At 44.0% G+C, this 25203-nt stretch overlaps 1 protein-coding gene across 1 annotated transcript; it reads left to right on the top strand.

The window, feature by feature from the left end:
• Positions 1–794: 794 nt before the first annotated feature.
• Positions 795–25047, top strand: YWHAG (tyrosine 3-monooxygenase/tryptophan 5-monooxygenase activation protein gamma). The gene is made up of 2 exons (XM_040261701.1): positions 795–1116; positions 21649–25047. The coding sequence occupies exons 1-2, from the start codon at positions 1030–1032 to the stop codon at positions 22303–22305; spliced, it is 744 nt and encodes a 247-aa protein (XP_040117635.1). The 5' UTR covers positions 795–1029; the 3' UTR covers positions 22306–25047.
• Positions 25048–25203: the final 156 nt, after the last annotated feature.

Raw genomic sequence — 25203 nt, 5'->3', positions numbered from 1 at the left:
CAGCTGCATCCTTTCCGCGTATTAACCGGAATGCCTGGCCAGTATTTGTCTTTCCACATTTCCACCTGTCAGGTCCAAGAACCTCGAGGCGGGGAAGGGGAAATGGAACCTTGTCGGGGAGGGTGGCAGTACCCCCAAGGTTTGGCTCTTTTAATTCAACCATCTCTGAGGTGGGTACCACCCAGACAGTTTGGATCAGTAGTGAATGCGTCCCATCTTCCCAGTCTCCCGGGGGCCTGCTGTTTTATCTCGGAAACAAGGTCCAGGGCTGAGGTCCTAGCCCCCTCCCCCAGTAATTTCCCAGAGAATATGGGGCGGGGCCGTGAATCAGCACTTAGTCCCCGGACTAATGCAGCCTTAGTCCCCGCCAGGGGTCCCCAGTAGAAGCGGAATTAGACCTCCCCCACCCGCCCCACAACTCCTCCTCAATTCTCCTTCATCTGTCCCGCGATGACCACTGGGAGATGTAGTCTTGACCGCCCCTTTGTCCTTGATCTCCCCAACATATTACCCCATCCCAGGGAGAACTACAACTCCCAGGGGCCCATGCGTCGGGGGCCTGGCAGGGCTGGGGTCTGCAGGTCCAGGGTGGGTGGGGGATCGTCTGGAGAAGCTAGGGCGCAGCGAGCCGGGTGAAGTGAAGCACGGGGCTTGTCGAGGGGCTCCGGGGAAGAAGGGGATACCCGGGAGGGGGTAGCGAGCTGAGCCGGGGAGTGGAAACCGGAGAAGCGGAAGGGGGCGGGGCGGGGCCCGCGCGCGGGCTGGTGGGCGGAGCCGTCTGCGTCACGCGGCGTGGGCGGGGCCGCAGGGGGTTGTCCGCCCGCGGCACGCACAGCCGCCGCAGCCGCCTCGCGCCCGGTCCCGCGGTCGCAGCTCGAGTCGCAGCCTCCGCGCCCGTCGCCTCGAGCCGCTCGCGTCTCGTGTGGGTCGGTCCCTCCAGCACACGGGCTCCAGCCGCGCCGCAGCCGCCCTCCGAGCCCTCCAGGCCGCCCCGGATCATCCTCGTCCGGCCCGACCCAGCCCGTGAAGATGGTGGACCGCGAGCAACTGGTGCAGAAAGCCCGGCTGGCGGAGCAGGCGGAGCGCTACGACGACATGGCCGCGGCCATGAAGAACGTGAGTTTCCCCTCCCCTCCCCTCCCCCTCCGCCTCGCCCCAGCCCCCTCGCGGACGCGGGCCTTCGCGGGCTCTGCCCGGGGACTAGTCGCCCGTCGGCGACTGCAGGTCTGGATGCCCCTGAGGGGGCCGGGGAGGGTCCCGAGAACGCTGAGGACCAGGTGTGTGACGCGGCTTCTCCCCGAGCGTCCCCCAGGGCCGGCGGCCCGGCCGCCTCGGCCCTCCCCGCGCGTCCAGGCTGGGGCGGGGTCTTTTCGGGGCTGGTCTCGGGAGCGGGGTCTCTGGCCGCCGCGCCTTCGGGTCGGCTGGGGGACCTGAGCGGGGGGCCGTGCGCATCCTTTGTGCCCCACTTCCCCCTCCTCCCACAGCCTGGGCGTGTGGGGGCGGGGGACCGCATGGATGCGGTTCCTCTTTTCTCCCTGATGTCTGGGCGGCGCCTTTCCCATTCACTCAGCAGGTCTCTGGGTTTTCTAATACTCCCCCCCCCGCCCACCCACCCCACTCCCCAAATGTTCCCACTACCTTCTGCAGACAGATCCTTTAGAACCTCCTCGAGAAAAAATGTAGGCTCTTCTGAAAATCTGGACTCAATGGTGCAAAATCGAAACCTTGCTCACGTTTTTCTTAACAAAAGGCTCCCCTCTCTCCATTCCCCAAAGCAAGCCCTCTTCTTGCCTTTAGGAAGGGGGGTACGTTTGTCTCGCTAGCGTTTTCATTGATTGTTCTCAATATGTCATCTCCATTTTTTTCTTACTGTGCTCATATTGAAAGGGTAGGTATTGTCTCTTAAAATAAAGGTTGTGAATTTAGCCGACTGGTTCAATTTGTGACATATGCTGTTTCTTTTTTAAATACAGGCACACATCTGTTGAAATTCCTTTTAAGTTGAAAAAAATATTCTCTCTGATCTGATATTGCAAACAAAGCGGTGGTGGGAGGCAGTATCAAGTCATTCCAGAAGATTCTGCATTTGTCATATTGCAGAGAGCCTAGACTGGGTGGAGGCTGGGGAGGAGTTATTTTAAAGGGGAAAAAGTCTTTTTTTTTTTTTTTAATTTGTTTTGTTAGACACATCTGAAGCTTAAAAAAAAAAAAGCTAGCGCATCCTCAATGCTGATGAAAAGAGAATATTGATCTCCAGTTGTCGCATTTTGCAGATTCCTGCCTGTATTGCACCACTTTGTCAGTAATGCTACATTTATTTGATGGGCGGTCAACCAGTTTGATATTAGAGGGGGGGACGTATTGAGCATTACTAAATGAAACATATATATCTAATGATTCAGTCTCTCACTGTTTTAATATATAACTTCCTGCCTTATGTAACAAAGGTTTTAAAATGCATCTCCAGTGTGCAGCGGATACAGGAGTGTACCTTGCACATGAAACCTCTTTAATGAAGTGGTATAGGCATTACAGATTAATTAATTCTCGAATAACTCTACTGGTTCACAGGAGATGACAAAGCTGATGCCTTTACATTTAAACCAGCTACATTAGCAGAGAAGATTTTTATCTCATTAAGGAAGAGGATTGGTTCTGGAATTGGGAGTACTGCTGTATTAATATACTGTCACAGTCGCTGTCTTTATAAGGCGCAAATGATAAGTTGCACTTCAGTGGATATCAATATCTTTAGTTCACGTTATTTAGACTCTTCTAGTTTTTCCATATTTCTAGTTTCACAGGAAAGCGAGTGACCTCGCACCTATATCCATAGCAACCCAGTGATGTCACACACAATGACACAGAGGCTGCAATGCACCTCAGGCCTGGTAGGGAGTATGCAAATGGCATTTGTCCAGGGTAATGCAGAAATTAGCGGATAAGCCAGGTGGAATTGAGCACTTCCTCTTCCGCCAGATGAGAATTGGTCCCCCAAAGAAGAATGTCCTTTATCCTGGCACACCAGGGATCTCTGGATATGCCTGTTCACCTTTCCTATTTCCAATTTTCTTGAAAGTTTATAAGATACAGTCATGTTTTTAAACATTCATCTCAATAATAACCTTGGGCATTGAAGGACTACAGATGGAAATTTTTAAAACAAGAATATGTTTTATACTCATAGTGTAGGGGTATATGTGGGTTTATTGCAAATTATTAACTTGGCAGGTTTTAATAGAAACCTTAAAAATGATTATGACTTCCTACTGGGGCATTTTCAGTAAACGTTAGGGAATGAGAATCTGCTACAGACACTTCAGCTTGAGATTTGGAAAGCTGCTCTCGCTATGCTTATGCTCCTTAATGGAGTATGGAGGAAGGAAAACAGTTTTATAAAATAAAGCAGACCTTTTTCCAAGCAAATCTGTTCACTGTGATTTTGAGGAATTGGTCTTAAACGTCTGACCTTCCTTTTCTCATCTGTAAAATGGGTCAACACCTACTTGAAAAAGTTGTGAGGATTAAATAAAAAATGTAGATGCTTTAAAAAGGTAACTAAGCCTTGTTTCTTTGTTTGTATAAGTCACCACAGAATTTAGAAAATACAGGAAGATAGAAAATACTCAGTCCTACCGCTTAAGTGAGTTCTGAGGTTGAACTCATCCAGATGCTAGAGTGGTGAAATTTATTCCTATCTAGTGAAGGTACCCTAGTAATAAACAGGACCTGTGATAGTTACAGGTGTGCACCCAAGGTAGAAATAATACGTATTTTGAAAAAGAGGAAAGAAGGAAGTTTAGTCTTTTAAGACAGAGGTGTAGGCTTGTATCTAAAAAGAAGCGAACACCTAGATACTTCCTACTTGTTAGACAATACTGACTTGTCCTTTGGATTTAACAGCCTCTTGAGCTACTGGTATTTGCCTTGGGAGGGGGTGGGGAGAAAAGGTTCTAGGCAACTAATGTTGAAGTTACTGGGATAAACATTTTATGGTGTGTTGGCAGCAGAGGGGCATTAGTGGCAAAAGTCTATCCTAATTATGTAAAAATGCCTTCCTAGCAGAATCTATATACTTAAAAAAAATTTTTTTTTAACTATGTTAAATATTCTGTTTTTTTCTACTAGCTCTTCCAGGAGGCTAGATCAATAGCCATTATCACTAATGGAGTAATGACACCTCTGTAGCCTCTTTGTGGAGTTCTGCCAGCCATTATTATAATCGAAATCATGTGGCTTCAGTTGTTCTCTTTGGAGTGGAAGAATACAGATAACAGTTGGCTTTTTGTGTTCACCTTCCCGATAACTTAAATGACTACTAAGTGCCTTTTCTAATTATTTAAACAATTTCATATGGGTTTTTTTTTTTTTAATCAAGATAAAAGATGTTGCTGAACGTGCATCTTCATTACAGTTCATTAGATTAACTACAGACCCTGGGAGGATTTCATCCTCTGGTACTTGGAGATTTGAGTCTTTTTTGTTGAGGTAACAGTCACAGGGCATAAACTAACCCTTTTCAAGTGTACTATTCAGTAGCACTCTAGAAAAGGGAAAAATGATATTTTTAAAAAGTGACCATGGTTGGCCATAGCTGGCTGGATTTCAGCACATGATTACTGATTCAGGAATGTGTCAGTAATGAAGTGCTCACAGCCAGTGGTAATCAGTATCCCTTTGTCTTTGTTTTCTAACATCTGAACCTTTTCAGCCTAAACTGGAAAAAAAAAAAAAAAAGGAGGGGGAACTTCTTTTGGCTTGGTTTGCATTTCCATTTTAAAAGTTCCAGAGCTTAAAAACTGTGATGCTCACCCAAATAAGAACAGTTTACCTGAAATCTGAGCAAACTATTATTAACTATTTGGAGATTATAGGAGTTATGCTGGTGTTCTTATGATCACTCATTTTCCACCCCAAGACTGACTGACTTTGTTAGACACACTTGCCCTGCTGTGTGGCAGCGGTTCCTGCAGTGTTGAGAGTCAGGAGCTGTTCACGCGTGGGCTTCCCATAAAGAAGATGCTAAATATATTGTTTTGGTGCTTCTGAGGCGGCCAGGAGCAATGTTTTGCCTCTGGTATGATCAGCCCTAACCCTTTTATCTGACAGGGCATCTGATTACTTCTTTATTCTTCCCAGATTCCATGAGATGAGGAAGAAAAGTAGGCAAAGGCCCTGCATATGTTTAATAGAGAAAAAAGTCATATATAAGCCATTGTCTTCTCTTTTGTCTTACTTTCTAAGCTCTTTTTGTTAGACTCAACAACTGTGATTATGGGGCACCCATTGTCTTTCTAGGTTATAAAGTCTAGCAACCAGCTGCCTTACGGCCTTTGCTCTCATAACCATTTTTCTGTTGTCCTCCCCAAGTTCCCTTTTAGGTATTAGTTTTGGTTTAGTATGAAGCCCTGTTATCTTACTTTAGATTGGCACTTGCAGAGATCCTTGAATTTTTTATTTTACTAATTTAGGGGGGAAAAAATAGTTACAGGAAGAGCAATCAACAAAAATTCCCAAAGGAGAGGTTTAATTTTAAATAAATGGTTACATTGGATTGGTTCCATGCTTTTGCAGAAACAATAAAAATCTGTAAATCTTTTAAGACTAGTCCTTTTCTTTCGCTCTTTTGAAAGAACTGAATAAGTCTAAACCAAATTTTTGTCAGCATATTACTTAGAAGAGTGTCCCAGGAGGTAGATTTTTCCTTTATCTACATTGAACACTGTTAATGGGGTGCATAGCTTTAGTTGGGTTGTTAATAGGTAGGTAGAAATGAGAGTGTTCTTACATATAAGACATAAAAAAAATTCCAAGTAAACTCACTGGTCTTAATCTTTGTAGCAATGCTTATTTTTGGAGAGGTGTAAAGCCAGACTTGGTGAGCAGGATCCAGGTGTAGTGTCAGCTTTTCCCTCCTTAAACTTCTGTTATTAGAAGAGGGGTGCCAGAGCTGGAAGTATGGCGGAGATGGCAATGGGCAGCTGAAGGTGGAATGACGATAGCGCGGGAGGAATCCCCTCCCCTCCTCCCCACGGCCGAGTGTGACGAGCAGCTGTGGCGGTGTGAGAAGTGAGAGAAGGCTAAGAGGTAACAGGAGGAACACTTTGAAAAACACAGGTTTGTTTTGAAGAGAGATCATTTCAAACCTCTTGAGCTTTCTGAAAGGACTTACTGATATGACACTTAAACTGCCATATTCGGTTAACCAAGATCTAGGGGAAAAGTTGCCTATGAGCGAGGTACTTAAAGGATGTCAAAATCAGCTTAAAAGTTTTCAACTGATGGTTGCAATCCGTGCCATTCAGTTTAGCACAGTGCTCCTTTTGTGCGGGTCTAACGTGAAGTAGCAAATGAGTGTGTCTTTGCAGCAGAGGCCCGGCATGGAAACCTGCAAACCAATCCCACACTCCCGCCAGGACATTCATTCTTACCTGAGGGCCTGTCTGGCATGGCTAGACCCACGGATAGATGTTCTTTTCAAACCATGCTCTGTGCTGCGCGTATGACTCATCTCTGGACTCTCTCACTACATCTGTGTAATAAAAACAGACGTTGAGTTCAGACCCTGGATTTTTTATTTTTCTAAGTAGGTTGAAAATGACCCAATCCATGAGGATGAGGAGCATTAATCCGGATAGGATAAGAACAGCAGAATAGCATTCTGAGACAAGGAAAGCTGGATGAGTATGTCCAGCTTGAATTTGGGCATGCTGTGATCTTCTAAGGGAGTCTGGTTGTTGGAAGGCTGTCACCATTGAAACTGACAACTGATGACAAAATATCTGGCCTTTAGGACACTAGAAAAATTTTTGGAGGGGATGACAAGTATCACCATAATCCATATGCCAGGGATATTCCCATCATGTCATTCTACAGGGTTTTGTACCTTGAATTTTACCCTTAATGTTAATCAGTATTTTCAGTAGCTGAACAGACCTGCAGATGTGTCATAATTTTAAGTATTTTTTGTTTAGCATTTAAGCTGTTTCCAAATTTATAGATACTGCATGAGTATCTTTGTGGATAAAGCTTTCAACACAGACTGCATATTAGGACAGAGACCCAAAAGTGGAATTGTTGCAAGAACAGCTGAGAATTTTTAAGGAACTTGAAACCGTCACCAGTAGTGGTATTTATCTCAAAAGTTTTGGAAGATGTAATTGTTGAGCTAGATATTACATACACATGGTTCCAAGGTCAAGGATATTCTGTTGCCCTTTTGGCTCCAAAAAGAAAAAATAAGGTTGAAACGGGAAAGCTTAACTGCTAGCTTATGTGCTCCCAAGCTTCCCTTTTGCTGCTTTAGTGAGGATGGATGGAATGAGTGCCTTTAAAAAAGAAGTTGAAAAAATAAAAACTAGTATGGGAACTTTATATGCAAAATAAATAGCATGATATAACCCCATATAACCAATTTCACCATTTGTCAGCATATTGGCCGGTCATCCATCTGTATACTTCACTATTCTCTGGTTCCCTTGGTATTTACCATCTTGCATGATGGCTTTTTATTGACCTAAAATTACCCCTTATTTCCCACAAATGTTCCAGTTACCGGTAAGATCGCTTTACATTCAGATTTGGCAACCTCAGAGTGTAGTTTCTTGCTTAAAGCATTTAATCCAGATGGCAGATGAAGTTTTTCCTAGATTTTCAGAGGAGTGTTTCTCTTCGGTTGACATCCAAAGCACTGCTTCCCATCAGCCTTTGCTCGTGAGGAGGAGAAAAAGACTAGATGGCTCTTGAGTGGGTGGAGGAAAGAGAATGCTGTGGCTGTAGGTTTATAGAAGGGTTCTCTCATTACAGGACTTCTTTTCTATTGCCTTTAATGGGAAGGGGACAAGAGAGCCTGTTACCTTTTCTCAGTTGTGACTGTTATCACCAATTTGATTAGCCCCTAAGTTGTGTCCAACTCTTTGGCAACCCCCTGCACCATAGCCCGTTAGGCTCCTCTGTCCACGGGATTTCTCAGGCAAGAATACTGGAGTGGGTTGCCATGCCTTCCTCCAGAGGATCTTCCCTACCCAGGGATCAAGCCCCGCGTCTCCTGCATTATAAGCAGGCAGGTTGTTACTGAGCCACCAGGGAAGTCCCACCAATTCGATAGGAGCGCTAAAACCCAGTTGATTTGTTAAGAACGATGTGGGGAAACAAGTTTTGCTTTTGTTCCATCTCGTTGCTTGCCAAGCATCTTTTTTAAAATCACTTTTGCCTTAAAGTCAGCATACTACTGGTTGTATGTGTGAATAGGTAAAAGTAGGTAGGTAGATAGTATACATTGGAGAAGGCAATGGCACCCCACTCCAGTGCTCTTGCCTGGAAAATCCCACATACGGAGGAGCCTGGGAAGCTGCGGTCCATGGGGTAGCTGAGGGTCAGACACGACTGAGCGACTTCACTTTCACTTTTCATTTTCATGCATTGAAGAAGGAAATGGCAACCCACTGCAGTGTTCTTGCCTGGAGAATCCCAGGGGCCAGGGAGCCTGGTGGGCTGCCGTCTATGGGGTCGCACAGAGTCGGAGACGACTGAAGCGACTTAGCAGCAGCAGCAGAAAGTATACACACTAGCCGTCTGGGCGCAGACATCCCGAATTTGAATCCATACTCAGAAGTATGGAGTTGACCAATTTAGTGACATCAGTAATAATGGGTGAGTGAACTGCCTTTTTATTTTTTTACCATTTGAAAGTCGTGCAGAAAAAGGCTAGATTTTAGGAACAAGACTCATTTATTGAGGAAGGAAAAACAAGATGGTAAAAACTTCAAGCAGCTGTAACGAAGTGAAGTTTAAAACTTGAATAAAATACATTTCTATTGGTATTACTTATTTAGAATTACGTCTAGCATACAGATTCCCCAAAACAGATACTATCACTCATTCTTGCTTTGGATTTATGGCACTCTTGCATTTTGGTCATGTTATTCTCTTCCTAATCTGGCTGGCTGTATATACACATAATAAACTTTTTAATAAAGACTGATTAAGACCAGTTTTTTAGCAAGAGTTTATATCTGTTGTGCAAATCACATCAGTACTATAATTTGTTACGGCATAGCATTACCCTGAAATGTTGGTGCGTTAAACTAAGCATCTGGTCCGCAGTATAAAACCGCAGTGTACTTTTTGGTATGACTTTTTTCACATCTGTTCTGTAGATTTCTGCACTGACTATGATCTTTTTGAGAAGACAAAAATATTTTAAGTTACACTCTTAGATAAAAATATTCCAATATAATTGAACATTTGCTATCACTTTGGCTGTATTTTTCCCCATTTAATTTCACAACAGTTTTATAAAAGTGATGGTCCCATTTTATAGGCGTAAATGTTTAATATGCTTAAGTCTTGAGTTTAAAGGTGGTTTTTTATTCTCTGAATCTCAGCCTCTTTAAAAGGCTTTAGTTTTCAAAAAGGAGTCATAGGGTGTATATATGGAGACTGATGATCTTTTAGCTGTTGTCTCAATGACCTGTTTTCATTAATTTTTAGTCAGGGTTCCATTGTTTGCAGAAGCTTTGAAATTCTTTCAAACTGTTGTATATTTAATACTTTTCCATTTAGTTGTCCCTGAGAGGGTTGTTGCTTAGTCTAAATTTTAAATACAGAATAAACTTCTTTAGGACATCACTAAGATAAATGTGAGTGTATTTATCATAAATAAATGTGAGCCCTAAGACTGCATATGAGTGTAACCTGGTTTCTTTTAGAAAATATTTGGTCCCATGATCTTGGTATGGTTTAAGTATCATTTACCAAAGGAGAACTTGTAATTTTTAGCACAAGGAGATAAGTACCATGGTTTTGCCATTGGAATCTTACAGATATTGCCCAGAAGTAAAGTATGCCACTTAGGCTGAATGGAAGAGTATCCCTCACTTGGAAGAAATGGGAGGAAGCTGTGGCTTTTTTGTTCATCAAAAGTAATACAATCTTGTGTGGAATTCACAAGCAGGAGTGTGGAAACATGTTGGTTTGTGTTTTTTTTTTGGAAACATATTTCGAGGGGATTTCAGTGAAGATCAAAGGAAGAAAAGAATGTTAACTTGAAAGCTTTGTAGATGCTCAGTGAACTGCCAGAAGTGGACTGATCCAGAAATCACCCAGGGGAGATAGAGCTGTGAGAGGGGGGATTACTGAACCTCAGTGGGTGGGAATATTCAACACCCAGGAAGAGAAGGACAGCCCAGCGCTATGGAGTCGGAGGACAACTGAAGTCACCCTGGGTGTCAGGGGAGGTTTCCTAGAAATGATAGCAGAGGTAGGGGTGTGGGTATGGGCGTGGTGGGGGTGTGGAGGGGAGAAGGCTGGAGGCAGGAGTGTCCAGGCAGAGGGCGTGGCATTGTTCAGGTTCAGAATGTACAGACAGCTGAATCTGCTGCGTGATTCATGCCCTCACTCTTGGTTGCCCTGAGAGAATGTTAGGAAATGAGTCCAGAGTGGGGCCGGTTCACAAAGGGCCTTACAGAGTTTGGATTTTTCTTAGGCTATGGACAGTCATTGAAGGATTTTCGGCAGAAAGGGATCCTTATCCCATTTTTGGTTTGTTGAGAGCCGTGGCTGCAGTGTGGAAATTGAATAGGAGGAGAGTGGGACAAGACTGATAAATAATTGCAGGGCATAGTCTAAAAGGATGACATTTAAGTAGAGACATCATGGCTACACGTTAACTCAGGAAAAGCCCTTAGAAGAGTGCATGGCACAGGTTAAGCTCTCAGAGTTACTTATGACTCCTTCATTAAGGAAACTACTTAGAAACCACTAATGACCAGACTACTCTCAGACCTGGAGAATGTAATATCCCCTGCCCTCATAGAACTGACAGTCTAGTGGGAATCTCCTATGAATCCATGCCAGTTAAAACCAGGCACAATAAGGTCATCCAGGCAGAATGGAGAGTCAGAGTCAAAATGTGAACCCTAGGGAATCACACTTCTGTAGTGCCTGGAACAAGATTTAAGATGAAGACAGAACACAGGATATGTGAAGTGGGAAGACAGTTGGAACAGTAATAATGGGCTGAGGAGTGAATGAAAGGTGGAGAAATTGTAACAAGTTAGACATGTTTTCAGAAACTTGGTGTTGCAGGAAGTAGGAGATGTAATTTAAAGGGATCATTTACTTACTGTAAACCTGAACTTGGACTGCGTGTTAAAGGGCAAGTACAGGAAAGAGGGGCCCAGCCTGAGGTGTAAAAAGAGCCTTAATTCCTAGTGACTACAGTCTGGCTTTTTTTGTTGGTCTCTCTCCATCCTCTCCTCTCCCCTCTGTTTTGGTTGTAAGAGTAGAAAGCAGGCTGGGTGGTTGTATTGATTGAGGATTTAGGGATGGTGCAGCAGCAGGACGAGGCATAGGAAAGTTGATATTCATGCAGAAATAATTTAATTTGATGGATCTGCCTTACAAGGAGGAAATAAAGCCTAAAGGGAAGGGGCTGAAAGAAAAAGGAGAGTGTTCAAGAGCAAATCTAGTTGGTGGGAGTGAGGCCTGGTAATATTGGAGGATAGGAGTTTGATTTTCTTATTTATTTATTTTTGGCTGTGCCACATGGGCTTATAGGATCTCAGTTCCCTGACCAGGGATTGAAACCCAGGCCAGGGCAGTGAAAGCTCTGAGTCCTAATCACTGGACTGCCAGCGGACTCCCAGGAGTTTGATTTCAACGGTGGTGGTGGTTGGGGGGTGGGTAACTTAGGAGTCTGGGACTAACATATACACACTATTATATATAAAATAGATAACCAACAAGGACCTAGTCTATAGCACAGGGAACTGAGTATTCTGTAATAACCTCTATGGGGAAAGAATCCGAAAAGGATGTGTGTATATGTACAACTGGATCACTTTGCTGTGCAGTTGCAACTAAATGCTGCTGCTGAGTTGCGTCAGGCGTGTCCAACTCTGCGTGACCCTAGAGACGGCGGCCCACCAGGCTCCCCCTCCCTGGGATTCTCCAGGCAAGAACACGAGTGGGGTGCCATGCTCCCCTCCATATACACACTGCTGCTGCTGCTAAGTCACTTCGGTCGTGTCCGACTCTGTGCAACCCCACAGACAGCAGCCCACCAGTCTCCCCCTCCCTGGGATTCTCCAAGCAAGAACACTGGAGTGGGTTGCGATTTCCTTCTCCAGTGCCTGAAAGTGAAAAGTGAAAGGGAAGTCGCTCAGTCGTGTCCGACTCTTCGCAACCCCCATGGACTGCAGCCTACCAGGCTGCTCCATCCATGGGACTTCCAGGCCAGAGTACTGGAGTGGGGTACCATTCCCTTCTCCGGCAACTAACACAACATGGTAAATTAACGATAATCCAATATAAAGTAATTTTTAAAATGAATGGTTGTGAATGAGGTCAAAGGTGTGGTTTGAAGATAAGTTGTCAGAATTGATGAGATCAAAGCGAACTGTTGTTTGTAATTAATTTGAGGGGATAGCCTTGATAAGGAAGTCGGCCAGAGGTCTGGACACAAGTCAACAATCCCAAAGAAAGGGAACATGACATCGATTCCAGAAGAAATCTGAGAAGCAAAGAAAAGGCAAGAAAGAGGAGATGATTGTGAGGGAGTCAATATGGGCTTGTGTGTATAAAAACCTGTTAAGCTAATTTTGATTGAGCTAATTTTTAGAATAGGGTTATTTGACTGCTAGCCAAGGGTGTGCTGGAGCGTAGCATATCTGTCTCCTGACGTGTGGGGTTAAATGGCATGCTGCGGAGCTTTGGCTTATGTCCCAGTTGTTGAAAAGTGAGATCAGACTGGAGCAATGGGTGGAATCTGGGCTAATGAAGTGGCCTTATTTTTGCTTCAAGTCCTGTACCTTGACCCTAAAATTCAACTATTCTTGTATTTGGTGCTGGTGGCACCTAACAATAGCCAGCTTAATATTAGTTAAGTTTTTGTATCAAACTGACTGAGACAAATATTTCTTACTTGTCTCAGTTCTGTGGATTGGCCAGGTAGTTGGGGTCTGTTGGAGGCTCCTGCGGGGCCAGATGAACTATGAAGAGGCTGAGGCCTCTGCACATGATCTCTCGTCTCTGGGTGAACCACGCTTCCTTGGCCTCGTTCCCGGCAGCGAGCCCCGATTCACAAGCACTTTTCGGGCCTTTGCTTGCCTCATACTTGCTAATGCTCTGCTGACCAAGTCGCATGATCAAGTTCAGATGATAGAGGTGAAGTACATGCTTGTTCTTGATGGAAGGAGCCTCCAAGTCATACTTAAAAGGAAGGGGCTATACACAGAGTTGGGCTTCCCTGGTGGCTCAGACGATAAAAAATCCATCTGCACTGTGGCAGCCCTGGGTTCTGTCCCTAGGGTGGGAAGATCCTCTGGAGGGAGGGCATGGCAACCCACTCGAGTATTCTTGCCTGGAGAATCCCCGTGGACAGAGGAGCCTGGCGAGCTGCAGCCCATGGGGTCGCAAAGAGTCAGACACGACAGAGAACTAAGCGCGCGCGCACACATACAGAGTCAGGAGTTCTGTGGGCCATTCATGCAATTAGTCCGGGCTGGATACATCCTGTGACATTCTTGTCACCTAGCAAACATTGGGAAGTGACTAGATACTGTGGTGATTGATGAGTGCAGTGTGTTACCTGCTCTTAAGGACTTTAGTCTTGTGAGGCGGAAACAAGGTACAGGGTTACACCCTGAGGCAGGAGAAATAAGCCTTGTAACAAGTGTATGGTGAAACTTACTAACACAGTAAACGTAATTGGTTCTGCCCGCGAATTTTTCAGGCTTCAGGAAGTAAGTGCGGTATTTGAATTAGGGCTTAAAGGATTACTTACAGAAAATTTTTCTTCATGAGTTCTGGAAGTGCTTTTTGGGCGGTAGGGAAAACATGAGAGCAGAGGAGTATGTAGCATGAGGAAGACTGAGACCTGGGTCTGGGTGTTGGTGACTCGGAGCAGGGTTTTTTCTACCTTGGCACTCTTAACACTTGGATATCTCTTTTGTGTATCCCTAGGAGTGGAGTGGGGAAAAGGCGATGGCACCCCTCTCCAGTACTCTTGCCTGGAAAACCCCATGGATGGAGTAGCCTGGTGGGCTGCAGTCCATGGGGTCTTGAAGAGTCGGACACAACTGAGCGACTTCCCTTTCACTTTTCACTTTCATGCATTGGAGAAGGAAATGGCAACCCACTCCAGTGTTCTTGCCTGGAGAATCCCAGGGACGGGGAGCCTGGTGGGCTGCCATCTATGGGGTCCGCACAGAGTCAAACACGACTGAAGCAACTTAGCGGCAGCAGGAGTGGAATGCCTGAGCCATGTGGTAACAGCATTCTGAGGAATGTTCACCTGCAGTTCTTCACCTGGAGAAAGACGCGTGTGGATCCCATGCAGTACTGAGTCTTTGAGGGTTAGGGCTGCTAGGGGGAGAGTATTTTACAAGAAGCTCCTCCTTGGTTAAGAACTGGTCATATAGTGGAAAGCATATGAGATTTTAAGCCATGAGACTTGGGTTCCACTCTTTGGCTCTGAGCCTTAATTTTCTACCCTTTAAAATGGAAATAACAATACTGAATCACAAAGAGTTATCTGGAGGACCAAAGAGGAATTATAATTTTGGTCAAAGAACTCATTTCTGATACTACAAAAGTTATTTAGAAAAATACGGAATATATGAGTATTTATTAAAAGAAATATCTTTTAAACAAAGAGTCGGGATTTAAGAATGAAACCCTGGAAGTATTCTATTAATCTCAGAATGAAACGAAGGTGCACATTATAGCATTCATAATACTGTCCTTGTTTCTGCAGCAGATATCCTTGCACAAATATCAGTGGTATTTGGGAATCATAAGATTAGGTAGTGAATAAACTGGGAAAATACTAGAATTAAATTAGTAATTAATTCAATGAAATGGGGCTGAAAATCTGTGGTATATATACTACTGTATATCAGTCCTAATCTGTGTAAAGATATAATGAAAGATTTTTATGCAACTAGTTTATTTTTAAAGTTATTCTTGGTAGAAGTGAGGTGGTGAGTGCAAAGCAGCAGATGTGGGCTTGAGTTAGTAATTTACTACATTAGTAAACTTGCTTATATAAAACTGCTGGCTTTAAGGTGTTTTTTTTTTTTTTTAACTTGGTTCGAAAAAGTTTGGTGGATGTGATTAACTGAGTAAATTATGGAGAGGTTTTGTTTGAATAAGTGCTACTGGTAGCAGGTCAAAAATTCAACCTTATCAACCTTGACTGCCTCTCAGCCACTCTGTTTTCAGTGATACAGAAATATCTAGAAACATTTCTAGAGATACAGTGAGAATATACAAATACTTTTAAAATGACTACCAAGAATTCCCTTGTATAGATGTTCATAAACCAGACTCCCATTGACCACCATTTAGGTGGCTCCAGAGTTTAGCTGTTAGAAATGACGCAGTGAATCCATTTCTAGAAATGGAATGGCAGAGGCAGAAGGTTTTTTAGTATTTAATTTTGACAGTTGTTCCAAATTGCCCTCCCTGAAGTTTGTACTAATCTATGGTATCCAACAGTGGGTGGTAGTGGTGCCTCTTTATCCACACTGTCAGCCTTCACAGTCAGTCATCAAAATATTTAAGTTTTGCCCGTCTGATTGGAGAAAACATTTATAAAATGAATGACTTAGGGTTTTATATATATATATATAACTATATATATATAGTTTTTTCCTTTTTTACAATTCCTTTTGCTCACTTTTCTATTACCGATTGGTTTTAAATTCCTTTTAGCAAGTGGCTGAGTGTTTTTTTTTTGCCTTTGGTCCACACTGTGCGGCTTGTGGAATCTTAGTTGGATCAAACCTGGGCCCTTGTCAGTAAAAGCATGGAGTCCTAACCACTGAACTGCCAGGGGAATTCCCAGCAGTAGCATGTCTTAAAGTACATCTTTTTCACTGACGTATAGTTAATTTACAGTTTTGTGTTCGTTTCGATTTACAGTTTTGTGTTAGTTTCAAGAGTAGAGCAAAGTGATTCAATTTTATATATATGTGTGTGTATATTTTTCAGATTCTTTTCCATTACAGGTTATTATAAGATACTGAGTATAGTTCCCTGTGCTGTCCAATAGGTTCTTGTTATTTGAAAATTACTTTATTGTTAAAAGTTGCTAGCCATCAGTCTGACAAAACAGGGCTGCCCCAAACCATCAGTCTCCACAAGCCGCAGTACTTTGAAGTGCAGTAAAACAAGGTGTTGCCTGTGTTGGAGAAACTAGTTCTTTCTCTGATACACGGCAGGGTTTACATCATCAGAGACTCAGGATCTGAAACCGGAGGACTTGAGTTCTAGTTCTTTCTCTGGTACGTGGCAGGGTTTACATCGTCAGAGACTCGGGATCTGAAACCGGAGGACTTGAGTTCTAGTTCTTTCTCTGATACACGGCAGGGTTTACATCATCAGAGACTCATGATCTGAAACCAGAGGACTTGAGTTCGTGTCCCTGCCCTGCTGTCTGTCAGTGGGCTGATTTTGAGGGGAAAGTCTATTCATTGCTCTGCAGCACACCTGTCGAGTATGAGGTCCACCACGTCGGGGTAGTTGCGAGAAGAACACGGTACCTGACAGCTGTCAGAAAGGCCAGGTTCTCCAGCAGCTTTCCTGACCGCTGAGGCCTTGAGCTCAGCCCTGAGTGTGCCAGGGAACCCTGACTCTTGCGGGACGTTCCTTTCCTGGAATGTTTGCCTGCAGCACAATTTTTATCCAGGATCATTGCTGCTGCCTTGTAAAAGCCTAACGAATGAGTTTCCCAGGCAGACTCTGGCTGCCTTGAGAGTGTCTCTGTGGCTGGTGATCTAACGTGAGTACATTTGTGTTCTTCCTCATGAGCTAGCACCTTGAGGGCATCTCACAGATGTTCTGACTGTGGCACAGTGAGGGATGATGTGACGCACGCTAGGTGCCTGGTCAATGCTGGGTGACTTATCTGGTAAGCAGTGGCCTGTAACTGTTTTTCTTGTCATCAGACCTTATGTGACATGTTATCAAGTTTCCCAGAATGAATAGGTGCTGACGTCCCTAAGGCTCCTTCCCTGTTCAGTGGTTTGCCAGGACTCAGCATACAGAGCCATACCTTTTTTTTTTTTTAAATTATTTATTTATTTGGCTGTGTCTGGTCTTAGTTGAAGCATGCAGGATCTTTACTTGTGGTGCACAGATTCTCTAGTTGTGGCAAACGGGCTTAGTTGTTCCTTAGCGTGTGGCATCTTAGTTCCTCAGCTAGGGTTTGAACCCAAGTCCCCTGCATTGCAGGGCAGATTTTTAACCACTGGACTGCCAGGGAAGTCCCAGAGCCATACTCTTGGCTATGATTTATTACAGTGGAAGGATGCAAAGCTAAAGTAGCAAAGAGAAAAGGTCCTTGGGGTGAAGAGCAGAGTAAGCCAGGTCTCAGAGTCTTCTCTCTATGGAGACTTAGGTGGACTGTGTGTGTGAAATGTCTACTGGGAAGGAAGCTCATTAGAGACTCAGTTCCCAGAGGTCTTACTGAGGCGTGTTTGCGGAGCACTTTGTGCCTCGCACATACCAAATTCAAGACTTCTGGAAGGAACACATTGTTTGGACAAACTTTTTAGGGCCAATGGGCCATTCTTAATCGGGGGTAGTGGGAACCCTTCCAGAATCCTAGTTCTCAAATGCTAGCCAAGGGTCAGCTTCGCAAGCAGGCCTTTCTAAAGATAGCAATCTCAAGCCTGTTGTGTTAACTCTTCTTTTGCACACACTGTACTTTAAATTGAAGGTGTCTTGTCCAGATATGCACGACATGAACTTCAGATTGTTTTCAAATTTTTTTAATTTGATATTTAGTAGGCTATCTCTGGGCTTCCCTCATATCATAGCTCAGTCGGTAAAGAATCTGCCTGCAATGCAGGAGACTGGGGTTCTATTCCTGGGTTGGGAAGATCCCCTGGAGAAGGAAATGGCAATCCACTCCAGTATTCTTGCCTGGAAAATCCCGCAGACAGAGGAGCCTGGCGGGCTACAGTCCATGGGGTCGCAAGAGTCGGACATGACTTAGCGACTAAACCACCAGATCGTCTCTAGAATATATGGTTAACTGTATGCAAGCAGAGCAGTGGCACATTTCCTTGCAGTGGGTTATTCTGCTGTGTGCTCAGAATATTGATAACATGGACACCAATGCTCGTCTTGTACCTTCTCGTGTTTTTCTTTTATTTTTGGTGTAGCGTGTTCATTTTCCCTTTTTATAGCCTCTTGGCCCTTTGAGGTGATAGCACTTCAAGCACAGGAGGACCAAAAATGCTTGAGGGGCCAAATGTGACACCCGGTGTCTGCTAATACATATGTATGCTTTTAATAGACTATTTTTAAAGCAGTTTTGGGGTCACAGAGGAAGACACAGAGGTCCCATAGGCCTCCTGCCTCCTCAAGAGTTGCTAATCTTAGGGAGAGAAGGTTTCTCCCCTCATAAACTGTTAGGGGAGAACAGTTGATACTAATTAATGTCTGGATGCCTTAGCAGCTGGGATTTGGGGCATTCTGATTCTTAAACTGTTGGTGAGAATAACAGATTTTTCTAATCTTTCTGCTAAAAGCTGTCTTTAACTCACTAAAAGAAATTTGAACTTGGACTAGTATCATAGGAGTTAAGAAGAGAAACCTTACTTTTATTTTTAAACAGAATGTAAAACTGGAGAATTTGCAAACTGTCCACGTTTTCCAGTAGCCATGACAGTACATTTGGGGAACCATATATGCCAGTGGTCTGTTCTTAGAAACAGTTCAGTGGCTGTTTTGAAAAACACTGCCTTCCTTTCCAAATGATACACATCTCACACCCCTCCCACACTAAATACTCATTCTATCTTGGTTAAACCTTTTTAGGACACTATGTGAATAATTTTTTTGATCTTAAAAGTTATTTTGACTTTTGAAACTAGTATGGTTGGGATCTCTATTTTAATTAAAAACCACAGATTACCTCTCATACAAGTCATTTTAATCTTAAGGATTTAAAAAAAAACCTGATTTAAGGTTTTGAGAGACATCTTAGTGCCTTTTAGCAGACTTTTTTTTTTAAGTGTTAAAGGTTTTCCCCTCTAACTTAGTTTTGCAGTAGCAGAGAACATCTGGGTATGTTCCAAATGTGGTTGAGTTACTGTATCTAAAGGTGATGTTGGCATTTCATAATCTTCATGTTCGAGTTTGTCTGAGGCAACTGGACAAACGTTACATAAGTGCAAATGGCCAGCTTTGGTCTCCGCAGCCCCGCAGCAAAAGACTTAACGGTATAGAGAACTGGTGAGGTCACTGGGACTTTAAATAGTTGCTGGCTCTTGAAATAAATACGGCATGATTTAGGGGAAAAGGCCTGAAGCTGACCCCAGTGGCCTTAGGCACTATGGCTTCTTGCATGGGAGACAGTTCTCAGGTTACACGAGTGAGCGGCAGCTAGTCTTCAGTATCTGCACATTCAGTGACTATGGGAGGGTGGCCTGTGGTGTGCAGGGCTCAGGCCTACAGAGGCCGCAGCCTGCTGGAAAGCCAGTCTAGGGAGTTACTCCAGGCTATGTGATACTAAAGTTCATGGAAAGGAAGTGATATAAGGGAGCTAAGGACTGGAGAACCACCTGGAGCAGACAAGCGAGACTTGATTTGGGAAGACAGGCTGGATGGTGCAAGAAATGCAGAGGCCTCCTACACGGAGAGTTAAAGTGCAGGACGTCATCCCCGGGGGTCCCATGGTTAGGACACCGCGCTTTCACTGCTGAGGTGCCGAAACCTCGTCCCCCAGCGTGCATCTGTTTCCCCTCGGCCACCCCCGCTAGAGCTATTTGTGCTTCACATTAGAGTGGGGAATCAGTAATGCGTAATAAAAAGGTAACATACAAAACCCCTAAGTTTAGAAGGTAGTTGAGTATGTATTATTGGCCAGATGTTGTGAGAATTAGCAAACATATAAACCTCTAAGTCTGGTTTACATTCTGACTTAATTCTGAGAGAGTGTGTTAGTTGCCCACTCGTGTCCAACTCTTTGTGACCCCATGGATGGTAGCCCTCCAGGCTCCTATGTCTATGGGATTTCCCAGGCAAGAATAGTAGAGCGGGTGCCTTTTCCACCTCTAGGGGATCTTCCTGATCCTGGGATTGAACCTGGCATTGCAGGCAGATTCTTTACTGTCTGAGCCACCAGGGAAGCTTTAATTCTGAGAGGAACTGTTTTAATCACATAACCAGTTTCATTACAAGTAACCGTCTCCCACTCAACTCCTTCCTTTATAAAAGAGGAATATGTATACCACATGTAAATGATCCATACACAAGTAAAGTCTCCTGGAATCCCAGCCCAGCATATCTTTTTGGACTCTGTCCCACCACCTTTCATATCTGGCAGTAATAGAACATTACGTGGATGCTGTAATCTACACGGTGAACAGAGAGTAGCCAGTTTAACTGCGGGTGGGAGGAGTGGAGTGGGCAGGATTTCACAGAAGATAGAACCTGGTTCTTGTGGATTTTCCAGGCAGGGATACCGGTAAATGCTCTAGGCAGAGGCAGAACATAGAGCAGAAGTTGCTTGCAATTAATAGGTTACTACTAGAGCGCAGGCACCTGAGAGGATGAAGGAAGGGAAACATCTGTGTTGAAAATCTGAGGAGAGAGCTCATGGTCTGGGCTTTCTGATACTGCCGATGACTGTGTCTGTACCAGTTTGGATGTGGTAGTCAACCAAACAGGTAAAAATGTGACCTCAGAAGAGGGAGGAAAAAGAGGGAAGAGCAATAAGAGCCTAAAGTGTACGGCTCTGACATCACAGAAATCAGGTAGTATCACTTAAGAAAATGTAGTTTTAATCATTTGATCTAATTTCTTTATTATATGCAGTTGTTCGGTAGTCATAGAAATATGCAACATAGGTGTGCTGTCGCTTTGGTTTGCTCAAGGCTCTTGGTGTTTGGGACAGTGGAGACCCTCTAGAAATGCGCGGTTGAGAGAAGCATTAATTCCTGTTGGCCACCTCAGCTCAGAAGTGCTTTGCTCCTTTCTTCATCTTGTTGCTGATTGTATCCAAACACTAAAACATGTGTTCCCTAAGTTGCTAATATCTCAATGATCAGTCAGCCCCATGCCTGGAATTTATATCTTCCTAAGAGCAGAGAAAGCTTGTGTTTCTCAAAGTCAACTTGACGGTGACTCTCTTTTCTCACCGAGTATGCCAGATACCCTCACCCAAAAGAGATGGGACTCATGTTTGCCAGACAGGGCAAGAGTAGGAGGAAGCTGTCATTCTGGTTTCTGTTTCAAACAAACTGATGAGGCATAAAAGGCACCTCTAATTAAAATCCCTGGCATTGGTGTGTATGTAATGCTGCTCAAGAGAACTGTTGATGTTTGTAACTTAGATCAAAATTTGGCTTTCCATCTAAGCGTTAGACTTGATAGTTCTTTCCGGAAACAGCTGAGGACGTGTGTCCTCCTCTAGGGAGGAGGCAGGGGGTTCGTGCACCATGGAGCCAGCTGCCGTTTCTCCCCTTCTTGCTGCTGATTGCCTCTCCATCTCCTCCCATGTACTCACACAGTGTGTTGATGACTTTAATCAGCTGATCTGTCTCTTTGAGTTTTAGTAGCATAAAAGATAGGATTAGCCCAACCTGCCATCACCTGTGCCATAACAGCTCGCTCTTCTTTCCTCTTCAATAGGTGACAGAGCTGAACGAGCCACTGTCCAATGAAGAAAGAAACCTTCTCTCTGTGGCCTACAAGAATGTCGTCGGGGCACGCCGTTCTTCCTGGAGGGTTATCAGTAGCATCGAGCAGAAGACATCTGCCGACGGTAACGAGAAGAAAATAGAGATGGTCCGTGCTTACCGTGAAAAAATAGAGAAGGAGTTGGAGGCCGTATGTCAGGATGTGCTGAGCCTGCTGGATAACTACCTGATCAAGAATTGCAGCGAGACCCAGTATGAGAGCAAAGTGTTTTACCTGAAGATGAAAGGGGACTATTACCGCTACCTGGCCGAGGTCGCCACCGGCGAGAAGAGAGCGACCGTCGTGGAGTCGTCTGAGAAGGCCTACAGTGAAGCGCACGAGATCAGCAAGGAGCACATGCAGCCCACTCACCCCATCAGATTAGGCCTGGCCCTTAACTACTCCGTCTTCTACTACGAGATCCAGAACGCGCCGGAGCAAGCCTGCCACCTGGCCAAGACCGCCTTCGACGACGCCATCGCCGAGCTTGACACCCTCAACGAGGACTCCTACAAGGACTCCACGCTCATCATGCAGCTGCTCCGCGACAACCTCACGCTCTGGACGAGCGACCAGCAGGACGACGACGGCGGCGAGGGCAACAACTGAGGCCCCAGGCAGACTGGCAGCGCACGCTGATGCTACTACTGCAGTCTTTATTTTTTTCCCATGAGTCGGGGGTCGGGTGGGGGAGGGAAAGGGAGGGGTGACCTTCCTAGGGAGAAACCCACGACCTGTCCTGTCTTTGATCGCCTCTTTTGACATTTTTGCCAAAATACCACTAGTGGAAAGTCAGGCTAGCTGTGCTGGTTTTGGAATAGCAGCCTCACACTGGCATATGGACTGTTCTGTAGATTAATGCAAGTGGGGCTGTCTTTAATTTAACTTATTGCTAGAAAATAGGGTTTTAAGATGAAAAGAAAACTTAAAACGGAATGGCCCTCATTCAATAAGTTCTGTGGTTCCAGTAAGGATTTTTATGTACATATGCTCTCGTCTTTTAAGTTTTGGGTACTTCCTAGCTCATCTGTTTTAGCTGTGCATTTTGTTTTTCAGGGTGTACTCTTAGCAGACATGGAATATTAAATCCCAAGCAAGCTGATAGAACGTAAGGTCTGTTTATGGTTTAGGCCATGCCAGTTTTCAGATTAGTTGACAGTATTAACACTAAATTGCAGTTTACAGTATTTCTACATTACAGCCATATGTTAACATCAAGCCATTGATTGTGTGTTTTTCTTTATTTTGGCTCTTACATCCTTGTTCAGCCTTATCCAGGTCGGTTTTGCTGTTCTCTGTCTCCTAGGCCAACAGGCTTGCCTGAGGAGAATCAGAACTACTTGTTAGATTTTGGTTAATAGGTGCTTGGCAGGTGGCTGTGGGATTTTTGTCCTTCTTCTTAAATCCACCACAACAAACGATTAATCACTTTAATAGAAACATTGAACACCACAAAACTAGAGAAAATTCAGGTCTGTATGTCATTTATCGTGCTGATATTTCCAGAGAAGTGCTGGGTTTTTTTCAGTTGCCACAGCTTCCTCGGGTGGCACTGCCATCTGTCTCCTCTCTTGGGTCTTCCTCATTGTACCTCGTGCCCACAGCATGCACATGGACGGGTTGAAAAGCTGTTGGGTTGTAGAAGCTGGCAGTCATTTTGAGAAGGTTCGTGGTGCAGTGTGTGGAAATTCAGGTGCTAGGAGCTTAGTGGTAGAAAAATCCTGAAGGAAGAGCTCTCTCCATGAACATTCTGTCCAGTTTTGGGAACCTCGTGTATCCGTTTTTCCTCCGTGAAAACACTCCTTCCCCCAAAGAATTGTTGTAGGAAAATAGCATCGTTATCAGATAATAAATTCTTAACTCCTATTTGACCACAATTTTTTCTTATTTTTTTTTCCTTTTAATGAAAATATAGAAGTTGGAAATTGGATTGTGCCATCTTTGCACGTTTTAGAATTGATGGAAACCACCATACTCTTTCCGCAAGTTTGTTTCCATCAGCCTTAGGTCCTTCGTTCTCATTTTGGATAAGTCTTTCCGAAAACACGACCTGTTGCATGTGCGTTTAGCCTTTTTTACAAGTAATAGCATGAACTGCCGAGATAGGTAACAACACCAGATTTGTTTGTTTCTTTGTTTTATTTAGGCAGGCAGAGGGATGAGTCATAATTGAGGAAAAACCTGACAGTTGCTTTTGTTAAAACCAAAATGGAGCTTCCAGTTGTGAGATGCACACAGTGACCAGGATCCAGGTGACAGTGAAGATAGAAGAGTGGCGATGCCCTGCCACATGGCACAGGCTGCCCAGCATGACTTTCCTTAGAAGGCCCCTCCATGTGCGCAAGAGCGAGTCCCAGTTAACCGAGCCTACCAGAAGAACTAAGAGAAGAGAGCTTTATAGCTTCTGCGCCCTAGCAGGGGCCTAAGGTCAATGCCATGGATGGGAAGAGATTGGGGGTGGGGAGGGGGGAGGCAGGTGGGACTTCCCTTAATTTTATCTTCATGTCCAGTGAGCAGTGTTGTGTCCTTCCCTTGTGGCATTTGGAAATGATTTACTGGAATTACAAAACCTATTTTTCTTTTAAATTTCAGCTTTGGCTCTGGCTGCTTTTTAGAATAATGCAAGATAAAAACCACATCTGAGGGCTAAAAAAAAAAATGAAGAGGGAATGGGAGACTTGATATTTAAGCAGCTTGAATGGTTTCTTTTCTTTTCTTTATTTTTAAAGAAATGCACTTGCCTATGATACTGTCTCTCCAGTGAAATGATTACTCCTCCATTACTCTATTGATACAATATTGTGCATGCTAGTGTTGTATTTCTATACAGTAGCTTGAAATTTATTAACTTATACTGTAGGTGTTATGTATTCCTATGACAAAAAAAAATTAAGTCTTCAAATTTTTTAAAGTTTTTTAATTTAATTTTTTCCTTTTGGGGGTAAAGTTTGCTCTACCAAATAGTGATCGTAACAAATTGATCTGTTTTGGATGTTGCTATAGTGACATGCAGTTATACCTTTTGTTTTTTTGGGGGGGGAGCAAAAGAAACACCAGTGTTAGCTTAATCTTAATGTCTGGTGTTTGTCATGGTGAAATTATAACTATTACAGTGTAGGAGAACACCGAATATGTTCTCTGAATGAGCCTTTGTGCTTTTTGTCATGTTATGCAGTGAACTATTTTTAAGGTCTAATCAGTGGTTATTTTTTTCCAACTCCGTGTTTCTCTAAGGAATTCTTTCACACACGGACCATTCTTAGCAGTTTTCCTCAGTGATGGAATATCATGAATGTGAGTCATTATGTAGCTGTCGTACATTGAGCAAATAAACTTACAGATCTGATGTCAGTGCTGCTTAGTTTTATTTTAATGAGTTGAAATTTTCCTTTGCTTTTGAAGGTTTGATTGGAAGTGGTGTTTTTTCCCCCCTTCACCACTCAAAGAAGGCTGTTGGATGCGGGGAGGGGCGAAACACTGTATATTGGAAAGTGCCTACGTCTGGGA

Source organism: Oryx dammah, unplaced genomic scaffold, assembly GCF_014754425.2.
Source record: "Oryx dammah isolate SB20612 unplaced genomic scaffold, SCBI_Odam_1.1 HiC_scaffold_2, whole genome shotgun sequence".
NCBI lineage: Eukaryota > Metazoa > Chordata > Mammalia > Artiodactyla > Bovidae > Oryx > Oryx dammah.
Note: the sequence above shows the minus strand (reverse complement) of the source record. Positions and strands in the feature narration are given on the sequence as shown.